Genomic DNA, 17,960 nt, shown 5'->3' with positions numbered 1-17,960 from the left:
TAGTAAGTGGGTTTCTCTTGATTAATCTACTGTACATGATTAGAACATGAGATGATCATGGAGCAATTCGAGTGACAGAATAGAAACAAAAATCTTTGGTTAGAAATCACATCTATTCAGTTTCAAGTGAATTATTTGTTTCCATTTTATTTCATCGTTCTCCCTGTTTTCTTGATAAAATCATTACCCTTCAGGGAATCAGAATAACTTGATAGTTCATCAAACAAAGTTCCAAGCAAAGATAAACAATAAATGTTTCTCATGACAAGAAGGAAAAAGTTCTGTTCTATTTCAAATGTGTAGAATGTCCCAAGTTTTTTTCTAAATACTATCATATTCTTTAAGCATTTGGACCTCAGAGTTTGGTTCATATTCGACTCTTCAAAGTCATTCTAGTTCTTCCAGAACTTATATATAAGTTACTTTCAATGTCATTCGATGATCGGAATTCTGTTGAATTATTTTCAAAGTTTTCGAGGTTATTAATGAAGCCATTTTCTTTTTATATATTTATATTTGAGTCTTATCATTTACCTCAATGTGCTATTAATATATGAAAGTTCAGATTGGCGCCTGAGTAATTCATGCTGGTGAGACAAAAAATGAAATCAAACTCAGAATTTGAATACTGCTGATTGATTTGATTCTCAGTAAACTTATATTTACTTTTTAAGTTTCGCTTTAATCAAAAAAGGTCAAAGGTTTGTTTTCTGTGTAGGAGTAAAAGGGAAAGTACATTGTAAGGTGGAGAGAGAGGATGAGAAGTTACCTCTGGGTAAACAAAGTTCATTATTGATGATTATGAAGAAAATAACAGATCCAAAAGATTCATTGACTCTGGTGTGTATAAAAAGTAACATTGGATTAATACTTTTCCATGTTGATTCACCCAATTCCAGAATTAGATACTTTTAGACTCGATTTTTTTTTGTTCTTTTGATTGTATTGTCATCAACAGACTCGAATGTGAATGAAAGTTGTACCAGAGTGATCATTGATTCCCATGGTAGATAATTCAATATTCTGGAAACAAAAGAAGGAGATTGTAACTCTTGATTGATTTAATAATGAATATAACACAAGATTAAACGGTAAGCAAAATGATGATCAGATGATCATCAATGATGAACAATAGATGAGAACAATTGTCGAAAATAGAAGAGAGAGAGAGAGAGAGAGAGAGAGAGAGAGAGAGAGAGAGAGGAAATTGGAGATTAAGTTAATCATCATCATCATGATTCTTTCAAATGAAGGTAGTAATTAAAGTCTTTTATCAGCCAAATTAGATGTATTCATGGAAATAGAATGGAAAATCGTGATGGTGAAGAGAAAGTGGAAAACAGTTTCATCTTTCATTCACTTAATCAATCAGCTGATTCATTCTGTAAACCAAAATTTTCCATCATGGTGATGATCAACATTCTGAACCTGAAGGCAGATCAAAGTAAATGAGCCATGAACATCCATAAGTCTTATCGATCAACATGGAGAGGAAAAAGTTTCGTATCGAAATCAACATTGTCCATATCATTGATTTTATTCTAAGCTCTTTTTTCAATCAGATCATGGAATCAACTCTCTTCATCATCTTCTTTTTTTATCATCCTAATCTTTCATCTTCCTTTTTCCTTTCTTACATTTGTCTCAATTCTCCCTCGTACATATATGAGGTTACACTTTGATTCTTTCATAAAAAAAAAGCTTACAAATGAATCGCTGAGTCAATGATTACCACCAGAACTTTTATCTTCTCTTATTCTGATAATTTCCTTTTTCTCATCACTCCGAACTCAATTCTAAATTGGTCAAGCAAATACGAATCAAAACAAAACATAAAATTACCATTTCAATAGTCGCCATCGATTGATGATTTAATTTCATCCACAAATCATGATGGCTGAATGTCCACTTGATGATTACCTTGATAAACTACAATCAAAATCGAGTACCAATGATTAGGATCAATTATTATTCCAATGATATTTATCTGAATTTGTTGATCTTTCTAAATCATTTAGAGATGAAAATGTTTCAAATTGTCAAAGATATTGAGGTGATTTGGTGAATAACATCATGAAGATTTAATTTCATTTCAAATTTCTTGAAAGATACACTGTAGATGTGGAAGGATTTTGGATGGAAAATGAAATGATCAATTGTTGGGAATCCATTTCCTTTTCCTTTATACAATAAGAAAAGTTCATTGTGTCAGTGAGTTTTCACCAAGAGAAATATATATTCTTGTGGATATTCAATATGAACAAAATGAAATGAAAAGTTGGAATTTTGGAGAGAAAAAAATTTCGTTCCTCTCTCTCTCATTCGCAATTACGAATTGATTATTGGAAATTGATTACTTACAATTAGAAAAGTTTGACAATTAACAAAGATGATCAGATAATGATTTTCAGGGAAAAGAAATTATCATGAAAGTGTAAAAAAAGAAAATGAAACAAATCGATTTAGGACATTACGAAGACAATTTCCAAGATAATTAAATCTTTTTTTACTTAATCACTTTTTCTTGTTTGTTGATTGTCGATGTTGTTAACATCAATTTCAATTAAACAATCGGATTAAACATTAATTAGAAAACACTGATGATGATGATGGTAAATTAATGGCGATAATTAAGAACTTTTTTTTCCAATCGATGAATCGATTAACGGAAAAACATTGAGAATAGAAAAGTAGAAAAAAAATCGAAAACAATTAACAATTTTTACTACATAATCGGATTAAGAATTAACAATTTGTTTTCCTCTTTCATCATGTCACCAAAGGTCATTCAGTCTTTGACCGATTCCTCGTTGAATCTTTTAGAATGATTAATATTATCATAATCATTAATTTCTTTCTCATCGGTGATTAAATTATGTTTAATTGTTGGACTTTCTATTGTTGATTTAGTCTCTGATAGTTTCGTCTCTGTAAATAATTCTGGCGTTGATTCTGTGATTGGTGAGGGAAGAGGTTGTGATGAAGATTGTGAGACTGAATTAATTGTCTCTGGTTGATTAAATGATTGTCGAACTTGATGATTTTCTTGGCTAATCGATTGGTGTTGATGATTTTTCACAATCAACGGAGAATCAATTTGATCACCACCATCATTGATGGCGATCCCTTGATGACCATGATTATGTTGAACGAATCTAAGGCAACCTGAACAACGATTTACTAATCGATCCTGATCAGAATTGGAATCATCTGAACCACCTTCATCTCCAATATATCCCGTTGATTCACTGGCAGATCGCCATCGTAATCCGCCATTATTGTTATTGGCAATTGAACAACAATCGTTTATACCGTTTTCTGAAGTGACCATGGTCGAAGATGATAATTTACGATTAAGAAGATCGCCAAGAAAACCTTCAATATCGCCTTCCATTGCTGCCAATTTGTTTGTTAACCCTTCGTCGGTTGTAGTTGAACCTTCACCGTTATGACGGTGACAGTTAAGATCACTTAGATATGCCGAACTAGCGGTATTACTTATTATTGGAAGAGAGGCTCGTCTTTGGACTGGATGAAATTTCATTCCACCTCGGGAAGGATAACTGTTCTCAAATAGATCCATGTCACCGGTTAATAAAGGTGTCAAATTGAATCTATTGAGAATCGATTTACCCGGTGTCACATTAGTTTCCGTTGAGTGTTTACCAAAAGATGATAAATTATTGTGAGTTGATTCATTCATCTGATTTAGATGATGGTGATTATGAGACTTATTGATTTCGGATAACATTAAATATTTTTCTTCCGAATTTGGGTGAATACAATCAGCTTGACAATAATCATCGATTAAATTTTCCATGAAAACTTCCTCAGAGATACAAGTTAACTCGGCACTTGCTGCAGCCGCGGCTGCCGCTGTTGTTGTCGTTGTTGTAATGGTACTTGGTGAGGATGAATTTTGTCCACTATTATTGGTTAAACCCGATGAATTGAAAATATTATTTGGTCCACACGAATGCTGATTAACTGATGAATAAAGTTCACCACAAGATTCACCGTTAGTTGGATGATTGGAACCAACTTGACCCAATAAACTTGGATGAGAAACATGATGATGGTGATGATGATGACTGGACGATGATGAAGATGCCGCGGCCGCTGCAGCCGCTGCTGATAAAGCTTTCAGAGCAGTGAAATTGACCTGAGCCAAATTGTCAGTCCCATTTGGACCAGGAATCAAAGGTCGACTCGTGAAAACAAGAGGGTCAATGAAAACCCTGCCCTCAGGTATACCATAAGGAACTGGACTCGTCTCATAATTATCCAAGGCCATTCCCGATGTAGTAAAACCATAGGTTCGTTCAGGTGATAAACTCGATATCTTATGTTTACTATCATCATATGAACGTTTGGACCCATCGATTAGGAATAAAGTTAACGAACCAAAAGCAGTACAAAAAGATGATAAAAAGAATCCTGATTTGTTACCATAATACTCAGAGATGAAACCTGATAATAAGAATCAATTGATTGTTCAAATTAATAATCCGATTCCAAGAAAAAAAGTTCCAAAAATAATCAAGGAAAAGTTTCAAAGCTACGAATCAATATGATTGAAAATATTACTATCATTTACTGAATACAATAAATGTAAAGGTGAAATTTAGCTTTTCTTTTATAGTTAATATATTAATTCAGTGAATGGAAATCAATGTTCAACTTATATAACAATTGAATTTACGATAAAATCTAAAGTAACTCTCTGTTAACGTAGACATTTGCATGGAATTGAAAAAGTAAGAACATCGTAATCACCATGAATCAGAATTGTTCATCTCTTGTTGAGCAGTTTATTCATCTTTCCTTTTCCCTGAACAACATCATCATCACAAATATAACGGTACAGTTATTATCAGGTCAATGTACATATTAGACGATTGAAAGTAAAACATCAAACTGTTAACATGGATTTAGGTAAGTCTATCATCTCTACTATCATGATGATCATGATGATCATCATCATTATCATCATTCAACTGATTTTCTTTTCTTTTTTCTTTTATTCCTATTTCTTTGCTATTTGATATGAGAAAAATGATTCACAATGATTTGTTTCGTTTCTTTCATGATCTTTTCCCAATGTAGTATTTATTGTTTCCGAAATCAATCTGATTTAACCTCAAACAGTTTTATCCTTTTATCCACTAATATGTTTCCATTCACTTTCTTTCAATTCATTTTCTCTGATATTTTTTTTCCGCCTTCTTCTAGTTGATTTAGATCATTATTCTCATCATCATCATCTACAATTAACTCTACTAATACACATTACCATTTATTACATTAATCTATTATCCTTTCAATTTATCATATTATTACATTATAAGATAATAATAATACATTTACTTGAGTCTAATTGTCTTTTTTTGTGTAATATCTTAATCCTTTATAATGGAAAGTGGGATAGACAAAAAAAATTGGATTGTTTCAAGTTGATTTGTCTTCATTTTCATGTATAATAGTTACCTGTTATTGGTACACCGACCATAATGGGCACTGCTTGGACACATTGGACAAAACTCCAGGCTCGATTAAAGTTTCGAGCTCGAACCTTTTCATAAACGTACATTTTCAATGAGTACATGTAACCACCAAGAAAGAAACCATAAATCCAAACGAAAAGCAGATAACCTGAGTAATCATCGAGCGCTGAAAACGCTAAAAGAGACGCACTTATCATCAGAGATGAAGCTTGACACAAATATTGACGGGCGATCATACAGTCGACGCTATTTTTTACCACAATCAGTCCAAAAGCAACGGTACCAAGAACGATTCCAAGGCCAAGAAACGTTTGTAGACCCAAAAGAGCCGAATAGGCCATTCCCGCTTTCTCACCATGATAAGCCTATTTGGATGAACAATCAAAGGGAAAACAATTTTATCAACTAATTACTTTTGTCTACTTGGTAAATTATTCAAATTAGAATAATAAAATTTACCCAATTTAATGATTAAAGTTAATTAGGATTACGTTGATGATGAGATATTATAATTTCACTTCAATCTTCTAATACAATCAACAGAATCAAAGTTCATCTTAATCAACAATAATTAAGTTTCATCATCTTCACCTAATTAACAGCATCATGATTAGTTAACCCTAATGAAAGCTAATTCATTGCCATCATCATCATTAGTTATTAACTAATTATGGTTAATTAAGATATGGAAAAAGTTATTTTGACAATATATGAAAATCATCATCGTCTTAATTGTGATTAGTTTAATCAATCAATGATTGAAAGTGAATTGATTTAGTTAATCATGTAAAAGGCTGGATTTTGGAAACCCTTAGACAATTGATTGAAGGTTAATTGTTTTAATTGTTGATAATCAAATTGAAAAGGTTGATGAGATATAGTATTTGATTTGTTTTCGTTGTTTGATTTGATTTAATTGTTGATAATCAAAGTTTGTTGATTGTCTTACAGAGCAATTTGGTTGATCAACTGATTTAATTTGCTTTTATCATAATGATTAACGAGTTAGAAAGCAGCAATAAAAAGTAATCTAAACTATTAGTTGATTGTTGATTGATTTAATTGTTGAAGATGAACCTTTACTTTCACAATTTGGTTACAGTTAAATGATTGATTTAATTTAACTTAATCAGTAGAGCAATTAAAACACGCTCATAATCATAATCAATGAATAACTTATTAGTTGGATAATTAAAAGTTTTTAAATTGACAGAAAATCAATTAAATAATAATACGTTAATCTTTAATCATGATTAAGCTGATTATCATTTTGTTAATCCTTTTCAAAGATAATTAATTAATGACAGGAAGTGTGTCAACTTTACAATAAATTAATCATAACATTAAATTAGTTTTGTTTTTGCAATTTAATTTGATTCATTTCTTTCAATCGGTCTCTTGACTTAAATCACAATTTAACTTATTGATTATTGATTTAACCGTCTAATTAAATCAACGATCAAATTGTAATACATATTGCCAATCAATGGATAATTAATTAATCATTTTAGTTGGAAACAATTTATCGATAATCAATTTTTATCCTTGTTAATATGTAATACTTTTGATTGAGATCCTTAATTGTTGTCTCTTGATGTCCAATTGTTTAAAATTGATCACAGAGTTAGTTAAGGTTGAGTGATTTAATTTATAATCAATTGAACAATTTAATGTTACTTTCCAATTAGAAAGTTGATTGTTCAATTGTAATGAATTAGTCGATTAATCAATTAGGTGAAACATTGATTTGCTTTCAAATCCTTACAATTATCGTAACAATTTAAAATCTGTGTAACTGGATAACTAAATTTGATCAACAATCAATAGCAAAAATTAACTGTAAGTTGTTTAACTAACCAAATTGAGCGTGAAAATTGTAAATACAATTTAAAACAATTAACACTTACTGATTTAGTTAAAAGGTTCTTACTGGTTGGATAACAATTATTAAATTGCGAATATAATTAACTTTTAATCAAGTTTACAATCAATTTGATGATCCAGCAAATTGAACAAATGAAAATCCGATTGAAAGACATTGAAATCAATCGGATAAATATTATTGATTTAATAATCTGATTAAATTGGAAACTTTCAATTCGAGTGAAACAATTACATATACAATCAGTTGATTGTTCAATATTAATCAGATGAGATAAAAGGGAAAGTTTGTTTCATGGTAATAACTGAATTGATTCATTCCCAATGAATTCATTTGAAAAACTCAATTAGATCTTGAGTATCAATTGAATGATAATATTCAATTAATATCAATAGTTTAAAATGAAAATGATGTAAACATTGAGAGTGAGAGCAAGGGAGGAAACGGAAGAGGATCAAGTTGTTGTATCGAGTATGTCATCATCATTATCATCATGTTGATACAATAAATTCAATTGAAATTTCAAATGTATTTCCATGAATTGGATCATCAAAATAAATGGTCAACAATAAATTGAGATTAAATTGTTTCATTGATAATCCACTTAGGATTAAGAATGATCATCATTTGTATTGATCATGTTAATCTAATTTAGTTTTGAAGTGATTTGTCAATTGCAAGCCCAAAATTAAATTTAAATTGATGACAATTACATTAAGAGTGGTTTAAATTATTGTTGTGTTTAATTTTCTGCTCATTTGATTGTTTTCTAATAAATTTTAAATTCTAAATATAATCTTGATTCATCTCTGAATACTCTGAGTTTTATCCTTCAATTTTTATCGATTAGAAGATTGAACAATTTAAATTGAGTGATTTTCTGTTATCATGTTTTTTATTTGTTTCTTTTTCCATCATCTCTCATTTCTACTCCCACATGAATCTCAGAATCTCACCTTTTATCTATTCCACACCCATGAAGGTAAATAGTTTTCCTTTCATGATGATGATGATTTTGATGGAAAATTTTGGTTAAGAGAGTAAAAATGGAGACTGGGAGTTAGCGAAGTGTAGAGAGAGAGAGAGAGAGAGAGAGAGAGAGAGAGAGAGAGAGAGAGAGAGAGAGAGAATATAAATCTCTTGGATAAATCTTATTTCTGTTTTCTGTTAAGTTTTAGAACAAGTTCTAAGTAGATTCTGGTGTAAATTCGAGATGTAATCATGTCTTTTTCTTTCCCACTTAAAACCTCATTTACAGATTAATGGACTAATCAGCTGATAGATTAATAAACTTACCAGTAAGAAAATTGGAGCCCAAAGACCGAAAGATGAGATACAAGTTCCAGATAATAAGATTCTAATTGTTTTTGACTTTAGAATTGTAAAATCAAAGTAAACAGATTTACCATGGGAACTTTGACCATGAACTGAATTTGTATGCGATCCTGGGCCACCATTAGCATGGTTAACATGAGATGGACCGTTAGTAACTTGTGGATGACCATTGTTGTTATGAGAACCATTTTTCTGTATCTTATTGTTATTGAAATTGTTGATTATATTGTTGGTCGCGTTAATAGCGGCAATAGTGGCCGCTGATTCGCGATGATGGTTATGTCGAGTTTTCTTTTGTAAACTTTTAAGGTGTAAAATTGCCCGACGCTGGGGATGGTAAAGTGATGCTGGACGATATAAAACGCCGATGAAAAAATTGATGAAAGCGACTAAGGCCAATGATTGGAAGCCCGTTCGCCAACTTTGTGACCTGTTGAACAAGAAGAAGAAGAAAAAACAATTCGAACAATTAAAATTGATTGTCATCCCATTTCGTACTCTTCTTGGTTATTGATTAAACTTCTCGATTTAGATACAAATTGTTGAATCACTAAAATATTGATTGTGAGAATTGATTAATTGCCAAAAAAAACTTTCAATTGACAAAATTTTTTATTCCACAATTAAATTTAACTGTCTTTTCACTTTCCAACAATTAGCATTTTACCTTTTGATTGCTTACAATTTAACCTTAAAACGGTTGATTGTAAATTCTTGAAATAATCAGACATGAAAAAATGATGAGTTTATGAAACAATCAGAAAAAAAATAATATCATTCTGATAACAATCAATTGATTCAACTATTGATGATTAAGTTAAAATAAAACAATTGACCTAAATTTAGACTTAATTGTGAAAATTACTCTTAATTATTGTGAGAAAGTTAATAAACTTGATTACGAAAATGATAATCAACAATAATATAAACTGATTGTTGTTTACTGATCATAAATATTATTAATACATTAGATTAATCAATCAACTTCCATTATAATCACAATTGACAAAATTTTCGTGTACAATTAAACAAATTCACAATGATGACAATTAATATTAATCACAACAATCAATAAAAATGATACACATAGACAACTGATTGTTAATATTAATCAATTGATGTTAACATAATCTAAATTGATTTTAGTTAATCAACATTTCTCTATGTGTTTAGATACAAGAGATAATAATAAGATGAAGATGATAGAGACGATGATGAGGAAGATGAAGATGAAGATGACCATCATGATGATGATAAACAGGAAGTAAATAAATTGCTGTGGTTAGTTGACTGATGATCAGAATTGTAGATATTCATTGAATTGAATTGACATGAATTAGAGTTTTCTTTTATTAATATTATCGTTTCAATGTTTATCTAACCCAGACACATGAAATAATATTATTGTTATCATCATGATCAACTATTAACGATAATTAGATCAAATCTTTATGAAGATTTAATTGATTATGATTAAATCTCTCAGAATGTAATCTAAATTGTTACAGGATCTTGAGAAGTAAATTAGTTTCCTCTTGCTCTCTAATTGTGACTATTATCAATTGGGTTGAACACTAGAGGAAAATTTAACCAAAATAAATGACAATTAATTACGATTATTAACAATAAATTAGCAATTGCACATAACAATTAAAACCATAAATCAAGGGACAATCAACTGATTTCTTTGGGTTCGCTTTTTTGTTGTTGTTGTTGTGAAAGTTTCATCGCCAATTGATGAAGGAAATACTCAGAGTGTTCATCAGAATTTTCCTTGATAAAATTATCGTTTTCTTTTATATCTTTTCCTGGAAATAATCATCATCATGGTTGACATGATATTCTCGGAGCTGCAGAAATAATAATGATCCTTGAAACGGAAACTCTTGTTTCTTTTCCCTCTCTCTATCTCTCTCTTTCTCGATTCATTATGACATTTTCTTAGGAAGAAAATAAGAAAGATGAATATCGAATATTTTTCCATTCACTTCGAGCTATCACCATGATGAACATTCACAACTTTCTGAAATTATCTCTTTGTTTTTGAGAAAATTTTTCTTCTTCCTTTTCATCTCAAATCAAGATTTATAAAAATTGTCACGATACTACATTCGGAAACGGAAGTAACTTCCATAGACAAATATTATAATAACATTTACTCATGGACAAAGACAACGATACAAATGAATGAATTCTGATAATGTTGACACATCGATGTCATTGACATTTAGAAAGAAATTATATTGTTATTAATATTATTCGTATTCGATTGAGAAGTTCAATCAATCAGTCATTCATATTATTATTGAAAATTTATAGAATCGAGAGCGATTAATGGGCTTACCTTATACAAAAAGAAAGAAAGATCGGCATCAATGCGATTCCAAGGCCGTTTCCCGTGCTAACGAAAATTTCCACGAATTCTCTTCGCTTTTTAAAATACTGACCAATCATTATCACAGAAGTATCTCTTAACATGGACACACCGATTCCAATGAAAATCCCATAAGAGATTAGCAGCTGATGAAATTGGGTGGCAAATGAAGTGAATAGACAACCAAGAGCGGTAACCAGGCCACCGACAACAGCGGTTAACCTGATACTCTTACGACGGCAAAGGGCAATGATGACCGGTGAAAATATAAGAGTGACCATAGTTGAAAAAGCTCCGATTAAAACTAAGAAAAAGGGAAAAAATCAAACAAAAATAATTCCATTAGAAAAAAAAGTCAATCAAATTAAGATAATGAGGAAAAATCCTGAAAAGGTTAATTGATTATCATGATATTCCAGTGGGTGTAAATTATCAGATTAAATTCAATTGTTGCGATTAGATTTATAATAGTCTCGAGAAATATGAGTAATTATCATGATGAAATTTACGTTCTTACTTTTCAGATTTGTTATCCAAAAGGTTTTGCTTGTTTTCTTTACCATGAAAGGTATATATTACTATTCCCTCAGAACTCAGAATTTTTTCATGAGATGAATATGAAAAGATCGAGTTACTTTTGTAACAATTTGAGGTGGAAAATCTCATCTTCCTCCCACGTAACAACCCTCATCCCACCCCGCGAACACTTGACAGATTATCATAGGTAAACACTAATTGTTGAAAGATAAACAGTCAATTTGATAACTATAATTATTCATCTCAGAATTTATACATAATCATGATAATTATATCATCTCAAGATAAAATGAATGAAAAATCCATTAACTGAGCTAATTAATCAAAGAGAAAATAATAATTATTATATTTACGATACATAAAGGAATCGAAATACAAAACAAAAATATTCCAACAATCAGAAGATTTTATTGTAAATGATGAAAAAAATTCATCTTTTATTTGAGCATCATGATGATCATGAAAAAATAATGTTCATTTGAAGTGAGAAAAACTAATGATTCAGTTGAAAGTTTGACAGCATCATGAAAAATTGGGTGGAAATTGTTTATCAATTAAAATCTTTCGCGCCGTTTCAAGGGTTACAATGTTTACGGAAGTTGTTAAATAGCTTGAGGCAATTTTCAGGATTCCATTTTCATCTTTCCTCATGATAATGTTTCCATGTTGATGATAATTTCTCTTTCTTTTCTCTCTCTCTCTCTCTCTCTCTCTCTCTAATATTGATTAGGAACAATTTAAAAAAGCACCAAAAATGTTCCGGATGATGAATCTATGGACCATGAACTGGTTACCATTCATCAGTTAACCATGAAATTGAAAAGTTCAATCGTCAGACTCAAGAGTTTTTATCTTCTTTTATCTTTTTTTTCATAGTTAACTGTTAATTTGTTTGATCAATTTATCTACAATGAATGTTAATCAATTACAATTTAAACGATGCTAGAATAGAAGAGGAAAAAAATATCAAAAAAAAGTTTTCGACAAAACTTATTTCAGGAAAACTCAATTTCTATTAATTTTCTCATTAATCGTTTCTATTAAATTCACATTTTCAAGAACTTTTTTTTCATAATTCCTAAGTAACTTCATATCCACAATAAAAACCCATGTGAATTGTAAACTTCCGGTTGGGAAAAGTTGAATATAATTACCATGATGCTGAAATAACAATAGTTTCATGATGATACACCTACACAATATCATCCAATTCATATGATTTAATCTAGAAAAAGCTCATGAAAAAATGAAAATAACAAGGTAATCCGTTAATAGGATTGATAAATAATCACCGATGACAAATAATTTAATCCAGTTAATGAAAAAAAATGATTAACTATTCCAAATAAATCATAACTATTAATATCTTTGATGATATAGTCAATAAAAGTTTTCCCAATTTTTAATTGTTAACCATCAAACTAATTATTTATATTTGATCATTTTTGACCTAAATTGTTAAATTGGAAAAACTAATTAACTGATCACAAGTCAATTCAACTAAATTAACAGCTCGAAATTGTTCAAACTCGTAGGCGTTTTTTTCGTCTACTAAAATATCATAGGAATTTTTTCCCCTTTTCTCTAATAACTAATAGAGATGCTGATTGTTCATGGAAATGTTCAGGTTATCATCACCATCATTTTTCAATAATCAAGAAATAAAGAAAAGGATAGTGAAAAGAAGATGATGATGATGATGATGATGAGAGAATAGAAAAAGGAAGCAAAAAAAGAAGATGAAGTTTTCAGTGAATAGTAATTTTTTCATCCTTCTCTATTCTGGTTACATGAAAACTACATGGGGAAAAATAGTGTAATATAAAAACATGCATTCATTGTGTACGATGTTCATAGACCAAAGGATGATAATGGAGATGATGATGATGATGATGATGATGGAGATAATGATGATACAGTGTAAGTAAAATAATCAATGGTAAAAGGCATTGACCTTCAATCAAGTTAACTGTTAAAGCTTTTGCCTATGGGCTACACAGAGTAGTGAATTGTAAGTTTGTTACATGATGAAGATAATGCATTAAGATGAAGGCAATGTAAGAAAAAGATGAGGATGAGGAGGCGGAAGATGATCATCATCACGAAGGGAAGATTGAACAGTAGACATTGGAGATAACATCATTTTATTTTCTCTCTCTCTCTCTCTCATTCTGTATCTTCTTTCGCCATCTTAACTTACTGATACAGAATCTGTTATTACCATAGACTTTAATATATCATTTTCGAGTTGAGAATCGACTTGGAAATAATAATATCTTGTTCATGATGAATTAACTTCAAGTTTAAACATTTATCCAGTTAATTTGACTTTTATCAATTCATTCAGTAGATACAAATTTATTTGAATAAACTTTGGGTATTGGTGATGAAAAAAAAACGAAATAATTTTTCAACTTTTAATGGAACCAGAATTTCAATATATATTCAAACTCATGCAAAACTTTTTTCCTTCATGATAATAATAAATTGTGATACAATTGTATCTCCTCCATTGATTTCAATTGAGTTTCCTCAACCATGAAAATATCTATATTTATCATGTGTAAATTATTTCATCATGTTTTTTGCTGATAAATCAACTGTCTCAATTGTTAATCATTACCTGAACTTTCATGAACTTTTTGCATACCATTGGTTTTATTATTGTTAATAAATTGGTTCACAATTTTTCATCATCATAAACATGATGATGATGATGGTGATTATCATCAGGTTATGAACCTTTTTCATGATGATAATATTTAATAACTGTTATCATAACTGTAATAATAATATTGGCCATTGGTTACTTTCTAGTCTTGACCCTTTTCTAGGTTCATGGTAAATAAACTCAGATGAAGATGATGATGATGAGAAATGACCAGAAGTGACCATAAGAAAGACGCTCAATTCATATAAATTAATATCATGATTCTCATTTCATCATTCAACTGATTTTATTTCAATCAAGAATCAGATGATTAATATCCTCATGAATTTCAAGTTACAACTTACTGGAAAGTATCAATATGATGATGAAAGATGAAAAGTAAATATGACACAATTGATGGAACCAAGAATCTAAAGATAATCAAGTTAATCAGTTGATGAGAGTTATCAATGTAAAGTGTAGCAATTAGATGATCAAATCAATAATTGAGCCAAGAAAAGTTGAAAGTGATTTATATTCTGATTGATTGTGATGAGAAAATTAGAGAAACAAATATCATATTGAGTATCGATTTTTTTTTCATCCCATGTTTTGGGTGACATGAATTCAGCTCAGAGATGTCTCATGAAGATGATCAATCAAGATGTAAACAAAGTATCTTTGTTGATAATAAAAGTATATTCCATGTTTAAATAAGATTAACCTGGAACCTTTTGTATTATTCAATTTCCATGGTGAAAATTATTTACTTCAATTCTGAAACTTTATTCATTTTTATCGTTTCTTTTCTCATCAGATCATCAGTCTGACCACTTTTATCCTTTACATGATCATCATTATCATTATCATCTTTTCATCATCATCTAATATAAACATGATGGTCAGTCCTTTTTATGGCGAAAAATAAATAATGGTCAAGATAAATTGAACTTTTTGCTTTTCAGACCATTTTTTTGTCACCAAAACTAGAAAAGGAGAAAAGTTGTGAATTTCTGCCATGTTATCATCAGGATGGAATTGAAATTGTTCATTCATAAAACTCAAAGAAAGTTCAGTTTGATTGATGTCCAAAAGAGAAAGACCTCAAAAATTGTTATTAGAATATTTCTTTTTTCGTCTCATTTTCCATGCTTAAAGAATTTTCCTCGAAAATGTTTACCATCATCACCTTTATCATGGTAAAAGATATTAACATGAATTTCATCACCATGAACTTATGTAAAAGGTATTTCAATAGATAGAGTTTCCAACTCAACTGCTCCTTTTTGTTCAGATTAAGATTCAGTTCCAAGGGGATTCAGTTCAAAGGTGAGATTAGTAAGATAAATGATGAAAATCTTTGTTGACAAAATTTTCGCAAGATTTCTGATTGAATTTGCTCTGATTAATATATTCTCATGAACTTTTTGTTAATATAAATTTTACAGAACAACAAAAAAAGGATATTCCAAGATTACTCAAACAGGTGAGTTCAATTGAATTCAGCTAATTAAATGAACTTTCATCAAGAAATCAATAGAAATGATTAAAAATAAAGAGATTGGAAAATTTTCTCAGATTTTTTTTTTCTTATATTTAATCTCATTTATCTTATTATATTCATGATACTTTGTGATTTATATTTTTAGTACAAATTTTCACACTGAATTCAGTTCATTTTCAATCAATCATCAAGTGAGAAGAAGATACATCATGAAATGTTGATGAAAAAAAAACTGTTCCATTTGAAACTGATCCCTGGTGAAATTTTGGTGACACATCAAAATAATCAATTCTGAGATAAGTCTGAGTTTGACGAAAGAATATTTTTCTTTTCCTCTTCATCAGTTGTTGAGGTTTTCAGGGGGTTTCAATTCATGATACTCAATCAAACAAACTGTTGCTTTAAAAAATTAACCATTTGTAATCATTATCATCATCATGACAATCAAAATGTAGGACAAATTGATCACAATTAATCTGTAGACTGTGACAATCAATGAACAACAATAATCATTTTGTTTCAACGAAAAACAAAAATTATCATCATTATATTATAATAATAGTAATCTCATCATCAATTCAGTAAAACAATAAGGATGAAAATGTTGTGTGTGTGTGATGAATTATCATGAAAATGAGATGAGATGCAAATCAGTTTGAAAGTGAAAAGTTAATTAAAAAATCGAGATAATTGAAATCGAAACAATTGAAAAATTCTAATCAACTTGCTCGTTTCTTGTTGATTTTAAGTGGGGACTTTGAGTGATGATAATTGTGTAGGTTTTCAGACTTACCTGCAGCTAAAATACCTTCATCTGGTTTGAAGGTTCTCATTATATCGAGGATGAGGAAACTGTGAGCCGGAAATAGAGAAGCAGTGATAAAATAGCAAAGGGATGAGCAAACGGAAATGATCCAACCCCAACCACCCTCTGGATAATAGTGTTGACCAATGGTTCGTATCATTGGATTGTCCGGTGAAAGGGTTTTATTTATACCTGGAATGAGATCACCATTCAGTTGATAATGATGAAGATGATGAGATGGATGTGGTTGCTGTTGTGATTGCTGGTGATGGTGGTGGTGGTGGGGTTGATGCTGGTGAGAGATGGTGGTTGGAGGCGGAAGTGCATTTGGTTGATTAAGAAGATGATGGACTGGTGTTGTTGTTGTAGTTGTTGGGGCTGTGGTTGTATCGGTGCTAAATGGTGAGGTTGATGATTGTGATGGTGATGATGACCAATATTACCTGATGAAGGTGATCTGTTGACCATTGATTTAATGTCACGATTCCAATGTAATGAGGTCGCTAAAACGGCCGCATCACGAGCACGGGCATAAGATGATCCATAGGTAAAGGTGTGATTGTAGGTTGAAGGTTGAATTGTATGGTAACCAGATAATAAATCACCACCATTACCAACAATTGGACGACCATTGGTCATTAATGATTGTCTTTTCATTTTTTCCTTGTAACAATTAATATCATTAACTTTAAGAGTTTCAATTGTTAATTTAGGCACGAAACAAAATACACTTGAAACAATTAGCTAACCAATATAATCCGATATAAAGACTAATATTAAGTTAAATCACTTGAAGCAAATACTTTAAAGGTTATTAAAATCAATTTGTGTATCATCAACAATTTATAAATTGTTGTTTACAATCTTATCTATGTAATCAAAATGTTAGGCACATTCATTGGATTCAAATTATAATCAATGAAAGACAATAAATGATGATTAAATTGATGATGATTATGTAAATGATTATATTGATAATCAGTTAATCTCATGATGATTTTACTTTGAACAGAAAATAAAACACAGCAGAAACTATGATCTCTAACAATTAACTAATCACTTTGATTACCAAGCAAAACACAATCACTTTGTAGACACATGAAACAAAAAAACTAATTGTTGCCGATACAAAATCAAAAAATCAATAGAAACTCTTCAATTAACTCGATTAAATTAGTAAATTGTTCAGCAATTTGGATCAACTTTACTCTCCTCTATCTGATCATCAACTGAATTAATATCTCAATGAACTTACAACTCTTTGCTTTTGACTCTTTCAACTGAAACCTTTTTTTGGTTGATTCAGTTTCTTATAATTGGTTAACTTTACGCCATCTACTGATCCTTATTGTGATTAGTTAATCAATCC

The 17,960-nt window shown here is 30.2% G+C and overlaps 1 protein-coding gene across 1 annotated transcript; it reads right to left on the bottom strand.

Annotated features, from left to right (window-relative positions):
* Positions 1-2,461: 2,461 nt before the first annotated feature.
* LOC128386308 (uncharacterized) lies at positions 2,462-17,857 on the bottom strand. Its single transcript, XM_053345326.1, has 6 exons — positions 17,035-17,857; positions 16,580-16,783; positions 11,066-11,399; positions 8,683-9,151; positions 5,488-5,869; positions 2,462-4,470 (listed from the first exon to the last, which is right to left on the bottom strand). The coding sequence occupies exons 1-6, from the start codon at positions 17,246-17,248 to the stop codon at positions 2,789-2,791; spliced, it is 3,285 nt and encodes a 1,094-aa protein (XP_053201301.1). The 5' UTR covers positions 17,249-17,857; the 3' UTR covers positions 2,462-2,788.
* Positions 17,858-17,960: the final 103 nt, after the last annotated feature.

The sequence above is a fragment of the Panonychus citri genome, unplaced genomic scaffold (genome assembly GCF_014898815.1).
Source record: "Panonychus citri isolate SS breed McGregor unplaced genomic scaffold, ASM1489881v1 Contig00068, whole genome shotgun sequence".
Lineage (NCBI taxonomy): Eukaryota > Metazoa > Arthropoda > Arachnida > Trombidiformes > Tetranychidae > Panonychus > Panonychus citri.
This window is presented reverse-complemented; position numbering and strand designations above follow the sequence as displayed.

Coding starts and splice junctions, on each gene's coding strand:
- LOC128386308 (XM_053345326.1), bottom strand. CDS start 17,248: ATGAAAAGACAATCATTAATGACCAATGGTCGTCCAATTGTTGGTAAT. Junction 16,784..17,034: donor CAACAGATCACCTTCATCAG/GTAATATTGGTC, acceptor ATCTCATTCCAG/GTATAAATAAAACCCTTTCA. Junction 5,870..8,682: donor GGGCTCCAATTTTCTTACTG/GTAAGTTTATTA, acceptor TCATCCAAATAG/GCTTATCATGGTGAGAAAGC.